Raw genomic sequence first — 26300 nt, 5'->3', positions numbered from 1 at the left:
AGGTCAGAAGACAACTGAACAGAGGTCAGTGGGTGAGGAGCAGGCAGGCAGGCAGAGGCAGGCAGACAGGAGCAGGCAGGCAGAGGCAGGCAGGCAGAGGCAGGCAGGCAGGAAGCAGGCAGGCAGGCAGGCAGTAGGTAGCGTTCCACACCTGGCTGGCGCGGTGCTCTCTCTCTTTAATGAGGAGTTGGTGTATGATAATATTCTGTAATTGATATTATGTCACAAACATAGGTGCAATACCATTGATGAAAATTAGTTTGGTTAAATAATAAACAATAATAGAATTTCAGATTCAACTAGACAGATGTAGCAAAACCACTCTCTCTCACTCTCACTCTCACTCTCACTCACTCTCACTCTCACTCTCACTCACTCTCACCCTCTCTTTCTTTCTCTCTCTCATTCATAACACCAAATATTAATAAGTTGAATACAACATAATATAAATCTAGTATAGTTAACAGTATTATACCACGTTAATGAAAGACAGATAGTTTCCGAGTTAAACGGAACGCACAGGTGCTGAAAGGTCTCTGCGTTGAGTAGTCTGGCGCTGAAATGGGCTGGCGCTGAAAAGGCTGCGCTGAAACGGCGGCGCTGAAACGGCGGCGCTGAAACGGCGGCGCTGAAACGGCGGCGCTGAATTGGGCCATCCCCAGCCTCTGGTAACCAGTGGTGGAAGTTGGGTAAGCCGTGAAAGGAGGAGGGTCGTAACAATAATACCAAATTATACCTCTGCATAACAGTATTATTATATTTGTTGCCACCACGGCAATCCTAGGTTAGGTTACGTTTTAAGTCGTTTGGTGGCAACAAATGCAATTTTACCAATAAAATAATCTCCAAATCTAAAATAATTTCCAACCTTACGGATAATATTTATACAAGGTACTTACGTTGCAGACGCCTGATAGAGACGGAAGTGTCACTGGGAGACCACGACCTTGGGGTAGTAGAGCCCGGCAGTGTGGTCACCCGGGCGAAAAGCGTCGTCGTTCATCAAGAGTTTGACTCATTCAGCATGGTTAGTATCCTGCATTTCCCACTTACTCCAAAGCATGTAAATAGTCTAATAATCTGACCTGTGTATGTACAGTACAGCATAGGGTTATTACTACCAAGGAATAAAAGAAAGTTGCGTCTTAGCAGGTCGGTGAAATTCTCAAGTTGGCATGTTTTTACTCTGCGGCACCTTGTCCATGCCCTCTTAATACCTCCCATACGTTTATATTACTACAATAAAGTTAAAATACCTTTTTAAAACATAAAAACTGATGAAGCCCGACATTCACTTTAAATGGACTAAAAAAAGAAAAGATAGCTTAGTCATAACATGGATCTGCAACAATGGGCACAGTGGCTTTTGCTCTTACTTTAAGAATTCTTGAATCGGTTGGAGCTTCCTGAGGGAAAAAGCTGGAGTACGGCGTCTTGTGATAAATCGAGGGCCAAGAACTTTTTCGGAGTGAGAGTCGTGAACTCTTGGAACAATCTACCAGAAAGTGTTGTGACGGCACCGAGTGTGAGCTCTTTCAAGACAAGACTTGACCAACACTGGAGCGGGTTCAGGTACATTCAGGAGCCGGTGCATGCCCAGTATTTGCCAACAGTGCGTAACAGAGACGTGACCGATCGCCCAAGCGGCTAACGAGGTTTTATATAAAACCATCCCAAAAAACTCATAAATACCTGTATAGTAAATGGAGGATTGACCCAGATGAGATAATTGCTGAGTAATCTATTACAATTGGCATATATCATACGAAGGATTTTGAAGCAACATGGCTCGGTGGATTTACCAAGACTTTAAGTAATAAGCAAACCTTTGCCACTATCTTTGTTTGAAGATAATGGTGACATACGCACTGCAAAAGCAAAATCAGGATTGAGGAGTAAGCTACAAGTAGAAATCTCTAGCCGTCTGCTTAAGCATTCTGATTTTATAATACTTGATGGTTGTGCTTTATTGTGGGGGTAATTCACTGGGCAACTAATGGAACAGAAATTATACAGACAATATTTTGGCATATATGTAGGCGATGGTTACCTAATAATTGGCAGATACTATGCCCATAGTACAGTATAAAGGAAGTACATGCCTACCATGAGTTGGAAAAGAAGCCAGCAGACGCCACCAGTTACTGTACATAGAGCCCGGCGGTGACATGTCTGCACTGGGGATATTACCACATAAGAAAAAAATATTTTTCAAGCTAATGAAATTCGTGAACAAGGTTGATCTGGATATAAGCGTTAGTGTGATTATTAAGGAAGTCATCCCACTGAGGGGTATATCTCTTGGTCAGATGAAATAAATTGTGCTTGCCCGGTGGATGACACTAGCCATAAGGGCCTATACCCAGGCAGCGGAACGGGGCTTTTAAAGGGACCTTGAAGCTAAGGCCCTGCTATCAGGACACAGATTAGAAACAATTATCACAGTAATAGTAAGGATCAATATTATGATTATTATTAAGCCGACAGTTAGAAGTCCATTGCTTGGTAAACTGGTGAGCTTAAGGCTGAGTAGATCTGTGCAGAGTCTGCACTCTCCCCCTCCCCCTCCTCCCGAACAGCAACAACCATTGGGGGGGGGGGGGCGAAACCAGGGGATAAAGCGATACCAGGAAATCTGTTGACATTTAATTACTGCGGGGTGAAGACCGAGGAAGATACAACGTTTAGGACGGTACAACTTGTTGTAAAGAATAAAGGCTGTTGCTGGTATTGCCCTGGCTGCATAGTAAAGATGAGAGAGGCGATTGCAAACCATAGGGAAATGAGTTTCCTAGGGATGAATATAGATGAAGTTGGATCCGTACTGGTTGCCAAACTGGAACAAGTTGAGAAAGAGATCTTTGTTAAGACTGAAGTAGTAGCTGATAGAATGGAGGTGGTAGCGAAGAGGAGTTATGCTCGGGCCTTAACAGGGCTACGGGAGGTAGCGGAGAGTAATGCTAGATCAGAACCGGTTCTGCAGCAGCTAGGGACTCCGAAGTGTGTCAAAGAGACGACAGCTAGCAGACCTACCGTTAGGGGAGAGGAGGAGCAACGGGATCGTCTCCAGCGCAGGAACAACGTAATAGTTTATGGAGTCCCCGAGAGCCAGGCGGATGAAGCGGAGACTAGGAAAACACACTATAAGATGCAGTTTGTGGATATTTGTTCTGATTACGCCACCCCCTTCCCCCTCAGGATGAGAGGAGTCTGGGACAAAGGCACGGGGACAAGCCTCGCCCACTCAAGATCACACTAGTGAGTGAGGAGGAGAAATGGGAGGTTATCCGGCCTGCAAAAAACTTAGCAAAGAGCGAGACATTTCAGAATGTATTCATTCACCCAGATCGCACGGTAATGCAGAGGGAACAGTGCAAGAAGCTCCTGCAAGACTTGAAGCAGAGGAGGGAGGAGTCGAGGAGGAACGGGGACAGGTGTACATGGGTTATATTCAGGGGGAGGGTAGTGGAAGCAAGTGTGCCGACACAGAGCCAGGGGGCAGCGGCGCACCCACCACCCGTTCGCCCCAGCCGAGAGGAGGTGAGCGCCGTGTAAACAATGACATTTCTAACCACACCCTGCAAAACACAGTGTACTTAGCAAATTCTGCATCTTCTGAGAATGGAGGAGAGCCGGAGTTACTGCTAAGAGCAGAGACGTTACCGAGAACAAATTCTGGCTTGAATGTCATGTACACTAATGCTGACACGTTCCTTGATAAGAGAGAGGAGTTTAAAACACTACTGAAGGTACACCAACCAGATATTGTAGGAGTTGTAGAACTGTTTTACAAAAACAGGAGAATCGATCCAGAGGAATGTAAGTTCAGTATTGCTGGATATGACTCATTTACGAACCTTTCTCAAGAAACTTGCAAGAGGGGTGTGGTTATCTACGCTAGGCAAGACCTTAGAGCCAGCCAGGCGAGGGTACAGGGAGAGGATGTTTTTGAAGAGTCCAAGTGGTGTAAAATTAAACTAAAGGGAGGAGACTTACTTATTGTTTGGTGTATCTACAGATCCCCAAACTGTGGCCCACTAAATGAAAGGAACTTAAAAGCCTTAATAGACAACGCAGCGATGCTCAACCCTAGCCACCTCCTTATCATGGAAGACTTTATGGCGACCTCGACTGGAGAAACGAGTTCACGCCAAATGCCTTAAATAACCCTGCAACTCTTTTTTGTAGAAAATCTGACATTATTTTATGTTTCAACATGTTAAAGACCTGACATATTATAGAGGGGGGCAAACACCCAAGCACTAGACCTCATCATAACAAACGAAGAGGGTATGGTGGCCAAACTGGAACATCTAGCCCCAGTTGGCACCAGTCCCCATGTACTGTTGTCAATCAGATTTAACTGTTACCTAGTTCAAGATGAAGCCAGGTCAAGGTGCAAATATTACAAAGGAAATTACAACGGGATGAGGGAAGAGATGAGGGGTATCCACTGGCCTGACTCACTTAGGCACAAGAACGCAGACACTACGCTGAATACCATAACTAGTAAAGTGACCCATTTGATCGATAAATATGTACCCAAGACCAAACCCAGTGCCACTAGGAATACGAGGGGGCCCCTACACATGAACCATACGGCGGCCGACAAAGTTAAGAAGAAAAACCAGAAATTCAAGGAGTGGGTTAGGTCAAACAATGAGCAGAACAGTAGAATGTATGCAAGAGCCAGAAACCAAGCAAAGTCAGAGTGTAGGAGGGCTGAAAAGGACTTCGAGAGGCTTCAAGATTGTAGTTACGCAGATTCTAACCAGGATAAAGCTGAGGCATTGAACAGCTTTTTCTCCTCGGTGTTCACATGAGAGGAGCGATGAACCTTCCTCTGTTTGAGGACAGACGGTTCGGCACAGCACTGACCCACTATGTGTTCACAGAAGAGGTTATATGAAATAAACTGTCAAAGCTAAAGGTCCATAAGAGTCCCGCCCCTGAAATGGTGCATCCCAGAGTGCTAAGAGAGTTGTGCAACGAGCTTGCCGAGCCCCTGAAGATCCTATTCTGTAAATGCCTGGATGAACAAATGGTCCCCAGTGAATGGAAAATAGCTTATGAGAGTCCTATCTTCAAGAAGGGTGATTTTCATTCCACGAACAGCTATAGACCGGTGAGCCTGACCAACATAGTATGCAAAGTACTTGAGAACATTATAAGAGATGCCACGATGGAACATCAACTACGAAACAACCTTGTAAAGGATTGTTAACACGGTTTTTTATGCCGGTGCGCTCCTGCTTAATACAATTACTCAAGGTATTGGATATTAAATTGGACCCAATATTTTGGACCAGGGTGGAAATATCAACAATATATACCTATATTTTGCCAAGGCTTTCGACAGTGTACCCCTTGAAAGGCTGAAATTAAACTGGAAGGGTACGGAATTCGGGGAAATGTCCTCGCGTGGATAGAAGACTTTCTACATGACCGCAAGCAGTGTGTGGTGGTTAATGACACGAAATCATCAACTGTACCTGTCATAAGCGGGGTACCACAGGGCAGTGTATTGGTCTCGTTGTTATTTGTTTGTTTCATAAATGAAATGCCTGACGCTGTACACTCCTCCACATATATGTTTGCGGATGACGGCAAGTTATTTCTGGAAATCAAGAACCAAGAAGACTGTGAAGAGCTGCAGAAGGATCTCTGTGAGCTCCAAGAATGGTCGAAGAAATAGCTGTTGAGATTCAATGTCACTAAGGGTAAGAGGATGCACCTGTTCCGTACCATCGGTAAGGAGGCGTATCATATGTCCCAACGGGATGAAGAAACTGCACTATTTGAGACTGAACGTGAGAAGGACCTAGGCGTGTATGAGCTGAAGTTCTCGGTCCATTCCGAGAAAAAGGTAACTCAGGCAAATAAATTATTAGGTCTTAAAAGAAGGTCGTTCGGAAAAGTTCAAAGTTCAAAGGAGGGCCACCAGACTGGTGCCTGCTCTTCAGCACCTCAAATACCCTGAGAGATTGGATCGTCTGAACTTGCCTAGCTTATACTACAGACGGGCAAGGGGCGACCTATTGAAGTGTATAAGCATCTTAAGGGGCACTACTCAGTCGAGTGTCCTTACTTGGTGTTGGCGGGCGCTCGCCCCACAAGGGGTCACAGCTCAAGGTTGAAGAAGCCGCGGGCGCAGAAAATCGTGAGGGGAACTTTTTCGGAGTAAGAGTTGTGAACTCTTGGAACAATCTGCCAGAGAGTGTTGTGACGGCACCGAGTGTGAGCTCTTTCAAGACCAGACTTGTCCAACACTGGATCAGGTTCAGGTACATTCATGAGCTGTGCCTGCCCAGTACTTGCCAACAGTGCGTAACAGAGACGTGATCGAGCGCCCAAACGGCTTACGAGCCGATCAGTGGTGAGGAGGATAAAAGTAAAAAAGTAAAAGTTACACAGTGGCGTGTCCAGGGGGCGGATTTGGTTTGGCAAGACCCCCTCCATCCCCACCACTCAGAAGTGGTGAGATTTGTACGGTGATAGGTCGTTGAACAAATTAATTTATTCAACTTCGAGCGCAACGCAATAATTATTATGAGGTCTACACTGTTCAGCTTAGTCTGCCATTGATAGAAATAGAAAAAAATGGTTGCCGGTCAGCTGAGCGAGAAGCCGGTAGTTCTGATGGGGCAACAGTAATGAGTGGGAAACACTTTGGAGTGGCAGTCAGAATAAAAGCAGAAGCTAAGCATGCCTTCTATATACACTGTAATGCACACTGCCTAAACCTGGTGCTAGTTGACGCTGTGAAGTCAGTTCCTGAGGCTGAATGATTTTTTTCGCTGCTTCAGAAGCTCTACGTGTACATAGCAGGGAACTATGTGCACCAGAAGTGGATGGATGTTCAGGGGGAACTTGCAAAACTTAGCGACACCAGGTGGGCATGTAGGTACTTGGATTGCAGGAATCTAATGGATAGATTACCTACTATATTATGTGTTCTGCATGAGATAGACCTTGAAAACAGTGGAGATAGATCTGTTGAAGCTCGAGGTTTCCTTACACAAATAGACCTCACCTTTATTGGTCTTCTTACAACTTTTCGAAAACTCCTTGGGGATACTAAGTTGCTATCTGACATGCTACAATCGCCTTCGCTTGACCTTGCTAGGACGGTGAATTTGGTTGAAGCACTTCAGGATACAATTCAGAAGTACAGAAACGAGTCGTTTGTTGAGGAAACGTTTCTCTAAACCAAACTGTGACAAGAAAGGAATACATGCCCTGGACCCAAAGAGCAAGAGTTTCTTGGAGGAGGAAGCTGTATTTCGCTTAGCAGAGATCTATGAGTGTGATGTTGAAGATACCAGCCATGAGCTGCACCAAGCAAAGAGGATTTTGGAAGGGAAAGCTCAAAGTGGAATGAGAAGCTGTCCAGTGTATTAGAGCTGACGGTGTTCCTGGAGCCCTACAAAGAGGTCTTTAATGATAATGAACTGTTCCGTCTGTGCACGATTGTCTTGGCCCTCCCAATAAGCAGCGCTGCCTGTGAGCGCAGCTTCTCAGCTCTTAAACTAATAATGAACCATTTTTCGCACAACTATGGCGGACAGCAGACTGAGTAGCCTGGGTGTTCTCGGCATTGAGGTTAGAACAGTTAAGTCATTAGACATGGACGAGTTTATTAAAATGTTCACTATCCAGCACGAAAACAGGAGAATTTAGCTGTTCTAAAGGTGTATATAGCTTTGCAATATAAGGGTTGTGGCTTTGAACTTTGTGGATTTTATGTTCTTTTTTTTTGTGCTCATGTATTACAGTGTGGTGAACCGGCCCTTAACCATTGATTCTTGAGGCGTTAATGGGCGAGGACATGTCAAAGTATTTAGGGTTTTTAGTAGCGAAAATCCAGCTGCCTTTTCTATATTTATTAAGAAAGTATATTATATACAGTTCCAAGTGTATATCACCGTAACTTAATCACTGTAGCTATGAGTGTTAAATGAGGACGGAGGCTATGTTAAATAGCTCTTCTAAAATACGTCCTGTTGGTGTGAGGGGTTGAGTAAGAGTGCCTGTAATACCCGTCGAGGGAGAACGGTAATATATCCGGCGTCCTCCCTCGAGGGAAGACGGAACCCTCCACGAAGGCTCTCAATAACGTCTTCCTCTAGTCAAGGATATCAAACTACTGCCTGCAATAGGTGGCCAGAGAGTCGGCTACTTAATGCCTTAGCTCAGCACTAAGTGACGCAACTTCCCGTGGGCACACCTTAACACGTGCTCTGAACATGTTACCTCATAACTAGTGGAAAGTTACAGAGGGTGCTAGATTATATAAGTCTAATGTAATTAACCCATTTATATAAATACTTCTGCCTATAAGACAGGGGCAATTACATCAATTTTGAACAATGTTCAGTATACTGTATTATTGAAATTTAATTACTATGTATCCTTATTACTCTTAGATGATTATTAGGTTACTGTGGTGTAACCTCATTTGGATATTACAGGTTGGGAGTAGGCTTGTTTGAATAGCTAAAATGCATTTTTTATTCCCTGAAAATATGATAGGTGGAAAACTGAAAAGCAGATGCATCTTGAGTTATCTTTGTTCTTCAACAGGTTTAAGTTGGTACTATTCTAGTAATTTTACTTTACAGTTATAGAAGACACTTTGTAAGTGGAATTAGTGTTGTATGCTCATTTTCTTAATATACCATCCTGGCCTTGAGTTCAAACATGGAAATAGATAATGTCATGAGTTTTGAAATTGATGTAAGAATTATTTCAATAGGAAGATGTACAAACCTAACTTGAAGCATTAAATTCATTGAACCACTGTATTTACTCATTTCCATCACATGGCATTCATTTGAAATTTGATATGCCTTGCCCCCCCCCCCCCCCCCCCTTCCCACCGGGTCTGTGCCCCACCTCGGCCACCCCATCCAAAATCTCTTGGACATGCCACTGAATGTACAGTACACGACAATGATAAAGAGTTTTGAATTCAAGAAATAGATGGATGATTATAATGAAAGGGAGAGAGAACAGGCACTGTATACTAAGGAATTGGAATCATGGAGTATATTTTTTAACAGAATAACGACATAGCGGTGTTGGAGTTACAAGAGCCCGTCACATTCACAGACAGGATCAAGCCCATTTGTTTGGCCACCTTAGAGGAAACCCCTAATAATGGCTTAGCTGTCTCCTCGGGTTGGGGACACCAATCTTATGGTTAGTAATGATAACGATAAAAGTATATATATATATATATATATATATATATATATATATATATATATATATATATATATATATATATATATATATATATATATATATATATATATATATATATATATATCATTGGGAACTGCCCGTGCTGCTTATGCGGATGTCAGTAGCATTTTACCGAATCCAGCTGGTATGAAACACGAGGTACCATGTATACTTCATTTTTAGTCCATATAACCATTATATGGACTAAAAATGAAGTATACATGGTACCTCGTGTTTCATACCAGCTGGATTCGGTAAAATGCTACTGACATCCACATAAGCAGCACGGGCAGTTCCCAATGAGAGGTTCATATATATATATATATATATATATATATATATATATATATATATATATATATATATATATATATATATATATATATATATATATATATATATATATATATATATATATATATATATATATATATATGGCGAGGCTCCACATTGTCTCACTGTAGTGCATTAAGGTAGACCACATTTTTGGTTTTGCCATTAGCAGCAAGTATGTACAGATTTTTGCCAGTTCCCACTCTGGAGCATCCAACATAGAACTGTCCACGAGAGAAGCAAGGAAACACCAGGTTTAGGCCAACCATCTTTATGGACTGTCCCTGGCTTTTGTAGATGGTCATGGCAAAGCTCACTTTAACCGGGAACTGAAGTCGCTTGAACTCAAATGGCAGGTCAGTGGTGATGAGAGGTATCCTTGGTACAAAAACGTCCTCTCCTTTAGCTTTTCCTGTCAGTATTGTAGCTTCCAGCACATTTGGCATCATGTTCTTCTTGTGAGCGACTCGTCTCTCATTTTGAGTATGATGTCTCGTTTCTCAAACTCTTGACCGACAATCAGGATGGCTACTTCATCAACTACAGGAGCATACATACGTGTTGCGCTCAGGCAGCATTTCTTGGATAGATAGGACAATGTCATGTCTGACACCTTGAATATTGCCACACCTGATAGTAGTCTGCTTTTCATGATTTCCCATGAAGTAGATTTGGAGGAACTTTGCCTGCTCATCTTCCAGTGGTAAGAGGGATCCTGCTTTGTGATAGACTTGACCCTGGACTTTGAATGTTGGTATGTATCCGTGCTCACGAACTACTCTGGTAGCTCCAAAGGATGTTACCTGGAAGCATGAATTGTACTTCAGTATATTTTCCAAGAAGTGTTTCGACTCTGGTGTTGTTCCCAGCATGAGAGTCTTCAATGGTTGTGGTGGTTTTTCAAAATTTGGCAGTCGTACTTTGGTAGTGTTCACATTTCTTATCCATGTTGCCAAGACAACAGGGGGATACTTTTCATATTCTATCTCATTGTCATAGTTAAATGCTGCTCTTGCAAGTGGATGCCACTGTGTATTCTTTCTTAGAATTCTGGATCCTGCAGCTCTCTGTCTATTAGCATTCAAACGAATTTCATGCCCTTCATCATTTTCTAGAGAAGGCCTTTCTGCTGTTTGTTATCTGTCAGCATTAAGACGGGATTCCCTTTCCTAATCTGTGTTTGTTTGTGTGTTTGTGTGTGTGTGTCCGCACGAGAATCTCGGAAACTACTTTACCGATCTGTGGTGATGATGGATGGTGTTATATGTAGTGATGATGGATGGTGTTATAAGTAGTGATGATGATGGATGGTGTTATATGTAGTGATGATGATGGATGGTGTTATATGTAGTGATGATGATGGATGGTGTTATATGTAGTGATGATGATGGATGGTGTTATATGTAGTGATGATGGACGGTGTTATATGTAGTGGTGGTGGTGACGGTGGTAGTGACAGTGGTAGCGGTGGTGATGGTGATAGTGGCATGTTTGTGGTGATAGTGGTGATGGTAGAGACTGGTTGATAGTAGTGGTAATGATGGTGGTGGTAGTAGTGATGGTAGTGATGGTGGTGCTATATGTAGTGATGATGGATGGTGTTATATGTAGTGGTGATGATGGTGTTATATGTAGTGATGATGGATGTTGTTATATGTAGTGATGATGTGTGGAGTTATATGTAGTGATGATGGATGGTGTTATATGTAGTGATGATGGATGGTGTTATATGTAGTGGTGATGATGGTATTATATGTAGTGATGATGGATGTTGTTATATGTAGTGATGATGTGTGGTGTTATATGTAGTGATGATGGATGGTGTTATATGTAGTGATGATGATGGTATTATATGTAGTGATGATGGATGGTGTTATATGTAGTGATGATGGATGGTGTTATATGTAGTGATGATGTTATATGTAGTGCTGATGGATGGTGTTTAATGCTAAAAAAATATACTTTGCTGTACCGTTGTGAAAAACATGGTGGAACTTACATACACCGTTAATGAACTATTGATGGAAGAAGAAGTTTTGGGGACTGAACAGTGAGACAATGTGGAGCCTCCCGGAGGGTGGCGTCCTACCGTGCCCTAGCGGATGATGGGTGGTGTTATATGTAGTGATGGTCTATATATATAAAACAAAGAAGTCTGTCTGTCTGTTTGTTCACCTTTCTCTGGGATGCCATGACCTACTTCAGAAACTATGGACGACCAGATCTCTTCATTACTTTTACATGCAACCCTGTATGGACTGACATAACAGAAGCTCTAATGGAAGGCCAGAAAGGACAAGGTCGGCATGACATTATAGCGAAAGTATTTCGTCAGAAAGTGATCAAACTCATGGACTTGCTTACAAAAGCATCAATCTTTGGCCCTACACGGTGCTACATGTACTCCATTGAGTGGCAGAAACGAGGTCTACCACATGCCCATGTCTTGATCTGGTTGAAAGAGAAACTTCGACCGAACATGATTGACAACTGCATACGAGCAGAGTTTCCTCATCCAGAAGAAGATCCAGTTCTTTATGAGATCATCAAGAAGCAAATGATTAATGGGCCATGTGGACCATTCAACAGACACTCTCCCTGCATGAAAGATGGACGTTGCAACAAAAACTTCCCAAAAGACCTGATAAAGGATACTCAGAGTGGAGAAGATGGGTATCCTCAGTACAGGAGAAGAGCGCCAGGCGATGGAGGTTTTACAGCAGTGTTACGACCTGGAACAGACAGTGAAATAACAGTAAACAACAAATGGGTGGTCCCCTACAATCCTCTTTTGACTAAAGCATCAATGCGCACATCAATGTGGAGTTCTGCAATTCAGTCAAGTCCATCAAGTATGTTTGCAAATACGTCAACAAAGGCTCTCACCAAGCGATCTTTGCATTGGAAAAGGATGGAATTCATGATGAGGTGACACAGTTTCAGCAGGGCCGTTATATATGCAGCAATGAAGCCCTATGGAGAATTTTTAGTTTTCCCATACACGAACGATGTCCAACAGTAGTTCATCTGGCTGTTCACCTGGAAAATGGATAGAGTATACTTCACAGAAGAGTCTCTTCAAAATCAAATGGAAAATCCTGCTGATACGACTCTCACTGCATTCTTTAAGCTTTCACAGGAAGATGAGTTTGCTCAAATACTCCTGTATGTTGACGTACCGAAGTTCTACATATGGCAGGCTTCAATGAAAAAGTTTCAGAGAAGAGCTCAAGGATCCGATGTTGAAGGATATCCAGGGAAAAAGTCAGGCAATGCTTTGGGAAGTGTCTACACTGTTCACCCCAACAACTTTGAATGCTATTGTTTGAGACTACTTTTGCACCACATCCGTGGCCTAACATCATATGCAGCACTCAAGACAGTGAATGGACAAGTTTGCAGAACCTATCAGGAAGCGTGCAATCTCCTTGGCCTACTGGAAGATGATGGTCACTGGAATGACACATTAGAAGAGGCAGCAGTTACTCAATCGCGAATGAGAATGAGGAAACTGTTTGCCATCATGATTACTACATGTGGACTTTCCAACCCAAGCCAGCTCTGGAAAAACCACCAAGAAAGTCTTTCGGAGGAACTGCTTCATCAAGCAACAAGAGAACATCCTGGTCAAGAGATTGAGTTCATGCATGACATGTTCAACATGGCTGTGATCATGCTGGAAACAAAGTGATGGAGCTATGCGGAAAAAACCTGACTGATTTTGGATTGCCTTCCCCAAACCGAGAAGAACCAGTAGCTGCAAACAGGGAGTTGCTCAGAGAGACAGATTACTCAGTTGAAGTTCTGGTGAATTTTGTTAAAGAAAATGAGCCTCACCTGGTGCCTGATCAAGGAAATGCTTATGAATAGATCTTCCAAGAAATACAAGCGGAGCAGGAAGGTATGATCTTTCTTGATGCACCTGGCGGGACAGGAAAAACAGTCTTGATCAACCTTCTGTTGGCCAAAGTACGTCATCAGGGGAGAATTGCTCCTGCTGTGGCATCCTAAGGCATTGCTGTAACACTACTAGAAGGAGGACGTACTGCACACTCAACTTTTAAACTGCCTCTCAACCTCGCTCACAATGAGAATCCAGTGTGCAACATCAAAAAGGATCAGCAAAGGCAAAACTCTTAGAAAAATGCAGCCTCATAGTCTGGGATGAATGCGCTATGTCTCACAAGTTAGCGTTTGAAGCATTGGACAGGACCTTGCAAGACATACGAGAAAATGACCAGTTCATGGGTGGCATTACAATGGTCATTGCTGGAGACTTTCGCCAGATCCTACCTGTCATTCCTTGAAGCACTCCAGCTGATGAACTGAATGCGTGCCTCAAGGCATCATACCTTTGGAGAAGTGTTCAGACACTCACCCTATCCACAAACATGAGAGTACATCTACAAGGAGATCAGGATGCTGGACGGTTTGCAAACCTACTACAGATTGGGAATGGAACTTTCCCTGTTGATTCAGAAGGACAAATAATCATTCCTCAAGGATGGGGAAATGTTGTAAAATCCTCAACTGAGCTCACTAACATGGTCTACCCAAACATTATCCACCACTACAAGGATCACAAGTGGCTGCGTGAACGCGCAATTCTGGCACCAAAGAATGAAACAGTGGCTGAAATCAACATGACTCTACTCAGACAGCTTCCAGGCAGTGAGACCTCATTCAAATCTGTTGATACAGTAATCGACCAGGACCAAGCAGTCCAGTACCCTGCAGAATTCCTTAATTCTTTGGAGCCCGCTCGAATGCCTCCTCACCACCTCACTCTCAAGATTGGAACTCCTATAATGCTCTTAAGAAATCTTGAACCACCAATCCTCTGCAATGGCACAAGACTGGTAGTGAAGAACATGATGTCACATGTACTGGAAGCTACAATACTGACAGGAAAAGCTAAAGGAGAGGACGTATTTATCCCAAGGATACCTCTCCTCACCACTGACCTGCCATTTGAGTTCAAGCGACTTCAGTTCCCGGTTAAAATGAGCTTTGCCATGACCATCTACAAAAGCCAGGGACAGTCCATAAAGATGGTTGGCCTAAACCTGGTGTTTCCTTGCTTCTCTCGTGGACAGTTCTATGTTGGATGCTCCAGAGTGGGAACTGGCAAAAATCTGTACATACTTGCTGCTAATGGCAAAACCAAAAATGTGGTCTACCCTAATGCACTACAGTGAGACAATGTGGAGCCTCCCGGAGGGTGGCGTCCTACCGTGACCTAGCGAAAGAGCCGCCCGGAGGGCGGCAATTCCGCTAGTGTGTGTGTGTGTGTGTGTGTGTGTGTGTGTATATATATATATATATATATATATATATATATATATATATATATATATATATATATATATATATATATATATATATATATATATATATATATATATATATATATATATATATATATGATTTACACTTTTAAGCTGTTTTCCCAATCTATGGGATGATTATTGTTCCTTATATGAAGGAACAGTGCACTGCTTTCAGATGCTGTTCTAATACCTGTATTGTACTTGTGCTGTTTAATTTTGAGTTGCAATGCTTTCCCAGTCTGTTCAACATAATTTCCATTACATTTGCTACATGGAATACAGTAAACACTTCCATTTACATTCAAGGTTGGGCTATTCTTGATTAATATTTTATTGATAGTTGAGTCATACTTAAAAACAACATTAATATGTAATAATTTAAGGGACTGAACTAACGGGACAAATTCATTGCGATAAGGTAGAGTCAAAATATTCTGAAGTGTAGGAATTTGCCTGGTTTGAGTAGAATGAAAGGATTTTTTAGCCCCTTTAAAACAATAGCCTAATAAAAAAACAATGAAGGGTAAGGTACCCAAGTTTTTGTGCAATGGACTGAATGTGTTTCAGTTCTCCATCAATAAATTCAGGGTCACAAATTCGCAAACATCTCAAAAACATAGCAGAAAAAACTGACATTTTGGTAGAGTCATAGTGACTCGATAAAAAATGTATGAAACTGTCTACCTGTGTAGGCTTTCTGTACATCTGAAATTTATAGTTATGACCATTTCTCATGATAAGCATATCAAGAAATGGAAGGGATTCATTTATTTCTCTTTCAATTTTTAATGTAATACTTGGGACAAAATCATTAAGCTTGTCTAAAAATTCCAATGGGTCACTGTTTCTAGGCCAAAGACAAAGAACATCATCTACATATCTATACCATGGAGGAATAAAGTCACTATATTGGGTAGTAATCTATCCTCAAAAAACTCCATATAAATACAGGCTAAAGGAGCAGAAAGACAATTACCCATGCTCATACCAAATATTTGCTTGTAAGACTTCCCATTTGCTCTTAACACATTATCAGTAACGCATAACTCTATCAATTTGAGAAAAAGTATCATGTTCAATAGTCAAATCTAACAGTTGCAATTTATCTTTAAGAAATGAAAGTAGGTCTTTCACTGGTACTCTAGTGAAAAGTGAATTTACATCAAAACTTATTAATTCACATGGTTCATTGTGTTTCTCGAGATTATCAATTAAATCACTGCCGTTGTGTATATGTGAATTAGATATTTGGCCTGTAAGAGGGGATAGCATGATGTTCTTTGTCTTTGGCCTAGAAACAGTGACCCACTGGAATATATATATATATATATATATATATATATATATATATATATATATATATATATATATATATATATATATATATATATATATATATATATATATATATATATATATTGAAAAATAATTCAACCTACTTACTACAGTTAACCTAACCTAACTTGAACTGACCTATAATAACTGTACCAACTGGTGCAGGGGGGTCGAAATCTGATATATTGCAGAAAGTAACACTGGATGTGATCACCAACGAGTACTGTGACACATTGTACGCAGGGTTCTACGAGATAACAGAAAACATGATCTGTACCTACACCCAGAACAAGGATGCCTGTCAGGTAATAGCTCTTACTAACCCTCCCTTTTTCAAACATTCGTACAGTAGCCTAAAACTCTCCCATAACTTGCTATGATTTTTTTTCTCATGATGTTTTGTTCATTAGTTTTGTGTATTTGCTCAGTAAGCAAGTTAAATGTATTCTTGTCTCCAGTGAATTTTGATAAATGATATTGAAGCAGTTTATTTAGCCAGAAAAAACGCAGATTGAGTCCATAATAATGACACTGCTGTATTAACATGGCTGAGCCAGTTAAGAGCGTGAGGTCTCTGGAAGGCAATTAATATATACTGTACATTTATCTCAAGGAAGTATTATGTAACATTTTGTATCATGTGGAATAGTACACGTAGCATGGTGGTAGTAAGAACATATCAGAATGTTACCACGTTATTTATATATTTTATTTATTTTATTTTTTCACAATTATATTATAAGTATAAACATATTTTAAAATGGTGTTGATATTCAGAAATATCATAAGGAGGGAAAGCGGTACAACATGGGTTGTATTAAGGTGGAACAAGAGGACAGAGCTGCCAGTATCATGTCTAGTGGGCAACTATAATTATTGCAATGGTAATTTCTATCAATCTACTTGGCAATCTATGATATAATGGTTTTGGTGGTACAATATAAGCAATAATATAAAGTAGGTATTACAAGAATATTAATACTTAAACATACTTAGAGATGATTTAAAGGAAGGGAGCGTAGTCTTTTCTCGGATGGGTGGGGATAAGTTGCCCCACACCTTCACACCATGATATTTTATGGAGATCTGGGACAGAGGGGAGCTCATGGGGGGTGGTCTTAAGTTGTATCTCTGATTATTCCGGAACTGGAAATAATTATTGTCAATCAAGTGATTGACAGATTTGTAAACAAATAGGGCACAGCAATAAGTGTTAATATCCTCGAATTTAAAAAAAAAATTCAATGTAGCAAATTGTTCGTTAGTGTGATCAGTTTTTTTTTCAAGTAGGTCATTGTCTGCACAACTCTCTTCTGTGCAGTAATATGGGGTTGTGTTTTTGAAGAGCCAGAGGCCCCCATAGTGTGTGACAGTGTATCAAGTGTTGGTAAACAAGCTCATAATATATTTATCTCATTGCTACAAGAGTGAGTGAATGACGAGTGTGATACAGAATACCGCACTGTTTATTGACTTTACTGTGAATGGCTTGCACTGTCTGTGGTTTCTCCTGCTAAGTTTCTCATCAACAATAACCCCAAGGGATTTAACATTTTGTTCACGTTTGAGGACTGTATTACCAAGGTACAGGGAGTCTAAATCTAGGGGTAGGGTTTTCTTTCTGTGAAAGAATGTGTAGTGGGTTTTACCTTGAGGGACGCCATACAAAACTGGTGAGGAGTCAAATAGATGATTATCATAGCAGACATACTGTTTCCTGTTAGACAGATATGAGGTAAACCAATTGTAGGATAAGCCCCTAACGTCGTAATGTTCAAGCTTTGACAGGAGGATGGTATGGTCGACAGTATCGAAGGTCTTAGAGAGGTCCAGGAATATACCGACTGTGAACCGACTGTCATCAAAGGAGTTTAAGATGGCATTAGTACAGGCTAGCAGAGCACTCTCAGGTGACCTTCTAGCTCTAAATCTAAACTGAGAGTCTTTAAGGATGTTATTGACACTGCAGAAAGAATTTAATCTACTACATGCTAGCTTCTTCAGTATCTTACTTAGGGCTGGTAAGACTGATATGGGGCGGTAATTCTTGAAAAGACCTTTATCCCCAGAATTTATATATTCTGGGTGAACTTTGGGAATTTTCAGTTTATCCGGAAAGACACTGTGGGGTTTTGAGATATAGGTTCATACTCAGGATGGGTTGGAGAAAGGAAACTCACAATATGCTCTCTGTATACATATTGTATTAGATGTACAGTGCAGCTTGGTGCTGGGAAGTGGCAGCGTGGTTACAAGCGTAGAGTAGAGAGAGCTGGTTGGTGAGGGTGCTCAGAGGAGGACACGCAGCTTGTGGGGCGCCATAGTCGCCGGCGAGAGCGAGAGCCACCAGGCAGGAGCAGAGGAGGTGTTGCTTGTTGGTGGCTGTAGGTAAAAGAGGGCTGGTCACGGCGGGGTGAGGTCTTATATAGCGGGGGTAGGTGTGGGTTGATAGTTGACCTCCGCCTTGTTAGGCGGGCGGCGCTGGTTGCCGACCTAGACCACGAGGAGTAAGCTGGGGAATTCGAAGAGGGTCGGCTAGTCAGCAACAAACGGCAGTTGTTGTAGGGGAGATATCCACTACAACACCACTAGTGAAGGAGGAGTTACAAATGTGTAGGAGAACAGGTAGTAATAAGTGGGATACTTTCTTGATGATGTCCATTGGTATTTTACTTTTATCCTCTTCACCACTGATCGGCTCGTTAGCCACTTGGGCGATCGGTTACGTCTCTGATTACTTTTCCTTTTCATTTATCTTCTTCACCAAAAGATCGGCTCGCTAGCAGCCCAGGCGATCGGTCACATCTCTGTCACGCACTGTTGGCAAGTACTGGGCATGCACCAGCTCCTGAATGTACCTGAACCCGCTCCAGTGTTGGTCAGGTCTTGTCGTCGCTTGCTGCTGCATCTTTGGACACTTTTATGATGGTCAATAATTCACCTGCTGTTATAGGGTATAACAACAGCTCATTTTGCTGTCGGTTTTGCAGGTTGGCTCTAAATTCCTCTTGGTGGTTAGGGATGCCCTCTGCAAGATTTTTGCCAACATTGATAAAATAATCATTGAAGTGGTGGTAATGAGGGAGGGTTCCGTTACAACTGTATCATTTATCATAAAAGCTGAGTAGGGGGGCGTAGGTTGAGTGTTCCTTTTCTGAATAGAATTGATGATACTCCAAGTTTTCTTACTGCTGCCTGATGTTGACTGGAGCTTATTTGTATAATAGCTACGCCTGGCATTTCCAATTGCTTGAGTTACTCTATTTCTGATACTTCGGTAAGCATCGCCGAAAGTTAAAAGTCTTTTTGCAAATTTTCTTTGGAGTTTGTGTTTCATTTCATGTGTAATATAGGGTTTGGAGATCGATACAGTTTTTATTAACTTAGTCTTGAGGGGGAAGCATTTATCAAAGCAAGCATTGTAGATGCAAGAGAAGTTGGAGCAGATCACGTTAGGGTTGTCGGAGACATAGACAAGATCCCACTTAGCATTCATTAAGTTGTTTTAAAAAAGGAGCATATTGTCGTCGCAGTAGTCTCTGTATTGTGACTTTACTTGACCTTTCAGATCTTGTGGCTGTTTTATACATGGCAAAAACTGGGAAGTGATCTAAGATATGGGTTATAAATAATTCCACGTGCAAGATTGTTAGGAGTGTTGTTAGTCCAGATATGATATATTACAGTGGCAGAGGTGGCAGTTACTCTGGTGGATGTGGTTATTGTGTTAAAGAAGAGCTTCGAATGACAGGTAGCGAGAAGGTGGTCTATTACTGAGGTGTCCGTCTCGGAATTTATTAGATCAAGGTTGAAATCTCCTGTAATGTAGCAGTTCCCTCTCTTGAGCTTATGATAGAGATAAGCTCCGATCATTTATCAAGAAAATTCTTTACATTAGTGTGGGGTCTTCTGTAGATTATTCCTACTAGAATATTTCGTGTGTCATTGCGTAATTCTGTGAAAACACTCTCCAAAAATTCCTCCCGAATCTTTAAATCATCTCTTACACATGCGTTATACTGAATATTAACATACAATGCGACACCACCACTGTTTCGTGAGGATTTGACACAGTGTCTCGTATAATTAGGTATTGTATACAGATGTTCAATATCATTAGTGAGTTTGGTCTCACAGAACCCACGTACACTCGGAAACCATAATCTCTAGCCCACCTGGGTCGGTGCTTGAGGTTAATACAGCGTCCTTTCTGGACGGGGGCCCACTCTAACTATCACGAGGCAACACACACAGTCATAGTACGGCTGTATAGATGACATTATGTATAAATATTGTATATGGCATTTTATACTCTGCATTATCTTCATTATATATGAACACAAAGAACAATTACCATAGGTTGTAGTTACGAAAGTATGAATGGAAATAAACACTTCCAAACCACCCAGTGAATCCACACAAAGTTTACAGCACTTGTGTGTGTGTGTGCCAGACCACGATGCTTCCACCACACCCCATCTATATCTTTTAATTTCCCATCATTTGCGTAACTATATGAAAAATCGTGTTTAATTTAACTACATATTTCAAAAACCTTAAATTACATGTGGATCGGTCACTCCTCATTTGACACACTTATAGTGTAATACTTTGACCATCCCACCTGGGCACATGGAGGCCCACGGTAACTCTCACGGGGCAACATACGCACGAACACACAAGTTATGATATGAACCCTTCCAGGCTTCACTATCATTATCATGTTATGTTCATCATGCTCTGTATCTTGGTAACTAGTCATAGTATTAGTACATGACAGTGTTATTAGTATAATATTGTAACTTTTGCCCTACAGTTATTGATGTAAATCAAGGACAGGAAGGATACATAAATTGTAATATCAAGTGTATGGTTCGCTCAAAGCTACCCCAAGTCAGACAACGCGTCACATAAAGTTACACTGTCTGTGTGTGTGTGAGTGAGTGTGTGTTCTGTAACATTAAGCTTCATCCTTAGTAGGTAAGATGTTTCATAAAGAGGTTTCTCCCATTCGTCATTGTGAGCATCGTCCCAGAGCACATTGTTTCCATCAAAACCATGGTTCATCCTTATTTCCCTTCTTCCGTGTAATTATATCCATATGGCTAAGTGCTTGCTTTTCATTTCTTTATTTACCAAAATAATGTGGATCAGTTACTCGTTATTTAACACATATATGCACTTAGAGCATCAAGATTGTTTTGTAGGCATGACTATTGGTTAATTGAAACCCCAAAAATATTTTTCACATTTATTATGCATAAACATTGTAAACATATCTATGTGATTATTGTAGTATATAACATATTTAATGTCTGGACAGATTCCCAAGAGTTAGGCATATTAATGCATAGATTTCGTAAGCATATTTATGTGAAGTGACGTAAAACCACAGAGTAAAATACCTGGACAAATTCCCGAGAGTTAGAAAACGAAGTCTATGTGGCCCCAACGAGGTTACACCAGAGAGCTAACTCCCCCGCCACCCCCTGCAAGGCACCGTCGTGGGCGGAGATTTGATTCTTGACCATAGGATCCCGAGGCAAGGCTACTACCACTAAGACACCTCGTGCCCATAGGTTAATACCGTGTCCAACCTCCATCTGCTGCTATAACTTCGCGCAATCTGGTGGGCATGGAATCTACCAGATTGCTGCAGATGTTCGGCCTCCTCCTTATTCCCTCCCACACATTATGTGCGTGTCTCCTCACTGCCTCACTCGTTTTCTCCTCAACATCCCATTCAACAACCATATGCGCCCATAGATTTTCTATTGGATTACAATCGGCTCCTTTAGGGGGCCAGTCCAATAGAATAATCTGCGGGTGCGCCTCAAACCAACGCTTGACTGCCCGACTTGTATGTATTGGACTGCGGTCTTGCACCATACATATAGGCTGTGGGTCTGGGATGGCATATGAGTTGCTGGGAGGATGGTTAGCAGTCCTGTTGAACTGGCAGGTAGACAAAATAGAAAACTCACAGCCAAACTGTAAGAAAACCCATGGACAATGAGACATTAGTAAAATATACTAGGTCATTTTAGCGCGTGCACACACATTATATACAGACCTATTGGTCCTTGCGAGGCTGTTTGGTTATGCTATGCTAACTAGTTTGCTAGGGTGAGGGAAAGTATATATATATATATATATATATATATATATATATATATATATATATATATATATATATATATATATATATATATATATATATATATATATATATATTTAACTCTTCTCAACAAATGCAAGGATGAATTATACGACTTACCCTTTGAGCAACCGTGTCCACACTGATACGGCATGCCTCCCTACACACGACGTCAGGTCGGTCATTCCTATGTCCTTTGGTTCTTCATTTCATAACTCCAGTGTGTGGTGTGCCTTCCCTTACGTCCAATGGTTAAACGAGATTTTTTACGGTTTGCAATAAAATGCAATATTACAGTATATTAATATAGATTTTTCTTCATGTATTGATACTATGATACTATGACTAGTTACCAAGATACAGAGCACGATGAACATAACATAATAATGATAGTGAAGCCTGGAAGGGTTCATATCATAACTTGTGTGTTCGTGCGTATGTTGCCCCGTGAGAGTTACTGTGGGCCTCCATGTGCCCAGGTGGGATGGTCAAAGTATTACACTATAAGTGTGTCAAATGAGGAGTGACTGATCAACATGTAATTTAAGGTTTTTGAAATATGTAGTTAAATTAAACACGATTTTTCATACAGTTATGCGAATGAAGGGAAAATAAAAGATATACAGTAGATGGGGTGTGGTGGAAGCATCTTGGTCTGGCACACACACACACAAGCGCTGTAAACGTTGTGTGGATTCACTGAGTTGTTTGGAAGTGTTTATTTCCATTCATAATTTCGTAACTACAACCTATGGTAATTTTTCTTCGTGTTCATATATAATGAAGATAATGCAGAGTATAAAATGCCATATACAATACTTATACATAATGTCATCTATACAGCAGTACTATGATTGTGTGTGTTCGTGCGTGTATTGCCTCGTGATAGTTAGAGTGGGCTCCCGTCCAGGTGGGCTAGAGAATATGGTTTCCGAGTGTACATCAAATTTGTGGACAATAGAAGCTATACACTTATCTGAAAAGGTATCTAAGTGAAGGGGAATACTGCTGATGTTATGACTAATTATGGAGGACTGGGGTAGCATGAGGCTGGAGCTAAACTCAGGAAAGTATTAGTTACAACTGGGGTTGTAACCCAGTGAGTTTTGTGTAGAAAGGAATCAGGGTCAATATGAGGGAGTATTGTGTCGACATTATGGGTTGAAGGGGGTGTAACATATACGGTCCAGTACATTTAGGGAAACGACACTTGCAACATCAGTGTGGAAATATTGGTACTGACTAAGGAACAGCAAAAACTCAGGGTCACTGGTGTGTGAATAGGGAAGGTCAAAGAAAGTTATAATACTGGGGGTAACGTACTCACAAGTGCTACAACCAACAGAAGTAAGATGACTGGTGCTGTTGGGGGAAATATTTAACCTACGAACCTTTGAGAATGTGGATTAACCTCTTCACCATATTCCAAGGGGGCACGGATATCAAGGGTGCCTGTCCTCTCCTTATGAAATGTTTCCTTCGTCTACCTTACGCTCTCAGGATTTATCATCCCACGAGGATTTTATTTTCAATTCCCCATCCGATTTCCGTGAGAAGCAACTGCTCCAAGTAGTCTTGCTAATATTTAGAAATTAGATGCAAATAAATAATTATTCAAAGATTCATAATTAATCATTCATGTATATTCAGAGGTTAAGTTGGCATGGTAATGTTTTTGGAGCTTGGATGGGAGATTTATATCTCCCAACTCAATTTAATTTGTGTACTTTGCGTATGGGTTACCTTAAAGATTCACTGTTTGCAGTACACTTGCGAATTTGGCCCCGTAGGCACATAATTAACGTGCCACCTTAACCCATGATATGACCTATAAAGTGTTAAGAATAACTCTGTTTTTTTTTCTCTCTCTCTCCAATGTATTAAAACTATGTATGTTGTGGTACAGGGAGACAGTGGTGGGCCACTGGTGGCGCAGATAGGGGGTTACTGGAAACTGATTGGGACGGTGAGCTTCGGGTACCGCTGTGCCTGGAAGGAATCACCAGGCATCTTCGCCAGAGTCGCCAAGTACATTGACTGGATCGCCAGCCACACCTATAAGGAGACTTGTTAATCTGCTTCAGTGCGAGCAGAGGGGTGGCGAACTTTCGTCACGATCACCACCAGCACCCACAATGATTGTTCATCGGCTCCTGAGTTCCACTGCCGACAGAAGGCTAGCAAACGTTTGTCTACCACAGTTCTCACACACACAACATTTGTTAACTTCCCACTGTCTTGGCATGGTTTCTAAACAATTTGGTGTTTTTCCTTGTTCTCTGCATATACTTTGTGTGTGTCTGTGTATGTGTGTGTAATAATAATAATAATAATAATAATAATAATAATAATAATAATAATAATAATAATGATAATAAACGGTTTACTAATAGAGTTGCAGCCGGTGGCTGAAAATATACAAACTTACATTTGATTTAGACATAATGATATAATATGCGTTGAATACATTTACAGGGCTGTACAGTACGTAAATCAGGAGTTGTTTATTATTTTAACAATAGATGGGATGGTGCTATTCTTATATCTATCGGTGCGGGCACTTATGGGCTGAATTTTGTTGTAGTGGCGCACCACGCAAGGTGGGTGGAGGACTGCCGGTGGCAGGAGGTGGCGATGACGAGGATGGTGCAGTAGTCCACTGCCAAACCTTGCTAGTGCTTGGTGGTGGAGGTCACTGAGGGATGGCATTTCCAGGGTGGAGAGAGCGTTGATGTAGCCGGAGTAGTCTGCGCCGAGCATGATTCTGCAGGCCCTTTTCTGTACCTTCTCTAGCCGACGTTGTTGGGTGGAGTTGAGAGAAGACGACCAGGCTGGTGACGCATACGTTAGTTTGGGGAGAATAAAGGGGTTGTAGATTGTCCTCCACTCTGGCGTGGGTGTCCCAAGTAACCTAAGTCGTCATAGCATGTAGAGTCGGTACGAGGCTCCTTGATTGTGTTGTTTACATGGGCCTTCTAGTCCAGCTTGTGGTCTATGGTAACACCCAGGAGTTTGGCAGACTGCACTAACTGGAGAGGATGGACACCCACTGTGACTGCTGGAGCTTGCACTGGACTGGTGGCAGTATTGATGTGCATGACTACGGTTTTGGTGTGGTTGATGGCGACCTTGTTCTCCGTAGTCCATGCCTGTAGCCTGTCCAGGGTGCCTTGTAGCGATGAGTAGTCTGTTCACTGTAACCCCCATAGTGCAGTCATCTACGTACTTCCACCTGTGAGGAGTGTCCGATAGAGCGTCGTTGATCAGGATGAGGAAGCACAGTGGTCCCATCTTGGTCCCCTGGGGAACACCGCAGGTGAGATGTTGGAATGTGGAGACAGAACCCTGATACCTCTCTGCCTGACGACGTCCACTCAAGAAATCAGTGAGCCATGAGTCCAGATTGGTGGGCAGCCCTAGTGCAATGGCCTTGTTGATAACAGTGGTGATCAACAAGGTCAAAAGCCCTCCTGAAGTCAACAAGGGCAACGGCCAGTGATGTGTGTGTGTGTGTGTGTGTGTGTGTGTGTGTGTGTGCCGAATGGGGTACCCGCAAGTCCTTCATCACAAAGATTTACACCAGGGTTAGTTTGATGAAAATTACTAAGAAATCGAGGAACTCCCCTTTGGTAACTCATATCATTGTCTCGTCGCAGGGTGGTCGCTAGTCTCGATTCCGTGTTACAGCAAAGTAGTAATAATAATACTGCATGGGTTAGTGTGTGTATGTGTTAGTTTGGCAAGTGTAAGTGTTTAAATGTGTTAATTTGTGCGTGTGTTAGTGTGTACATGTGTTAATACAGGCATGTGCATAAGTAAGTGTGTTTGGTTTTTGTTTATATCTGTGCATGTGTTAATTAGTGAGTGTATTTGTTTAGTGTTGTGCTAGTGTTATTTCA

At 41.7% G+C, this 26300-nt stretch overlaps 1 protein-coding gene across 2 annotated transcripts in view; it reads left to right on the top strand.

The window, feature by feature from the left end:
- Nucleotides 1-24710, top strand: part of LOC121858311 — a 182918-nt gene extending 158208 nt beyond the window's left edge. For both annotated transcript variants that reach the window (XM_042354644.1, XM_042354643.1), the window contains 4 exons: nucleotides 907-1027; nucleotides 9063-9201; nucleotides 16410-16549; nucleotides 24308-24710. In XM_042354644.1, the coding sequence (XP_042210578.1) occupies nucleotides 907-1027; nucleotides 9063-9201; nucleotides 16410-16549; nucleotides 24308-24475 (568 nt within the window). In that variant the 3' untranslated portion in view covers nucleotides 24476-24710. The remainder of the gene's footprint in view (nucleotides 1-906; nucleotides 1028-9062; nucleotides 9202-16409; nucleotides 16550-24307) is intronic.
- Nucleotides 24711-26300: the final 1590 nt, after the last annotated feature.

Source organism: Homarus americanus, unplaced genomic scaffold, assembly GCF_018991925.1.
Source record: "Homarus americanus isolate GMGI-L3 unplaced genomic scaffold, GMGI_Hamer_2.0 scaffold57980, whole genome shotgun sequence".
Lineage (NCBI taxonomy): Eukaryota > Metazoa > Arthropoda > Malacostraca > Decapoda > Nephropidae > Homarus > Homarus americanus.
This window is presented reverse-complemented; position numbering and strand designations above follow the sequence as displayed.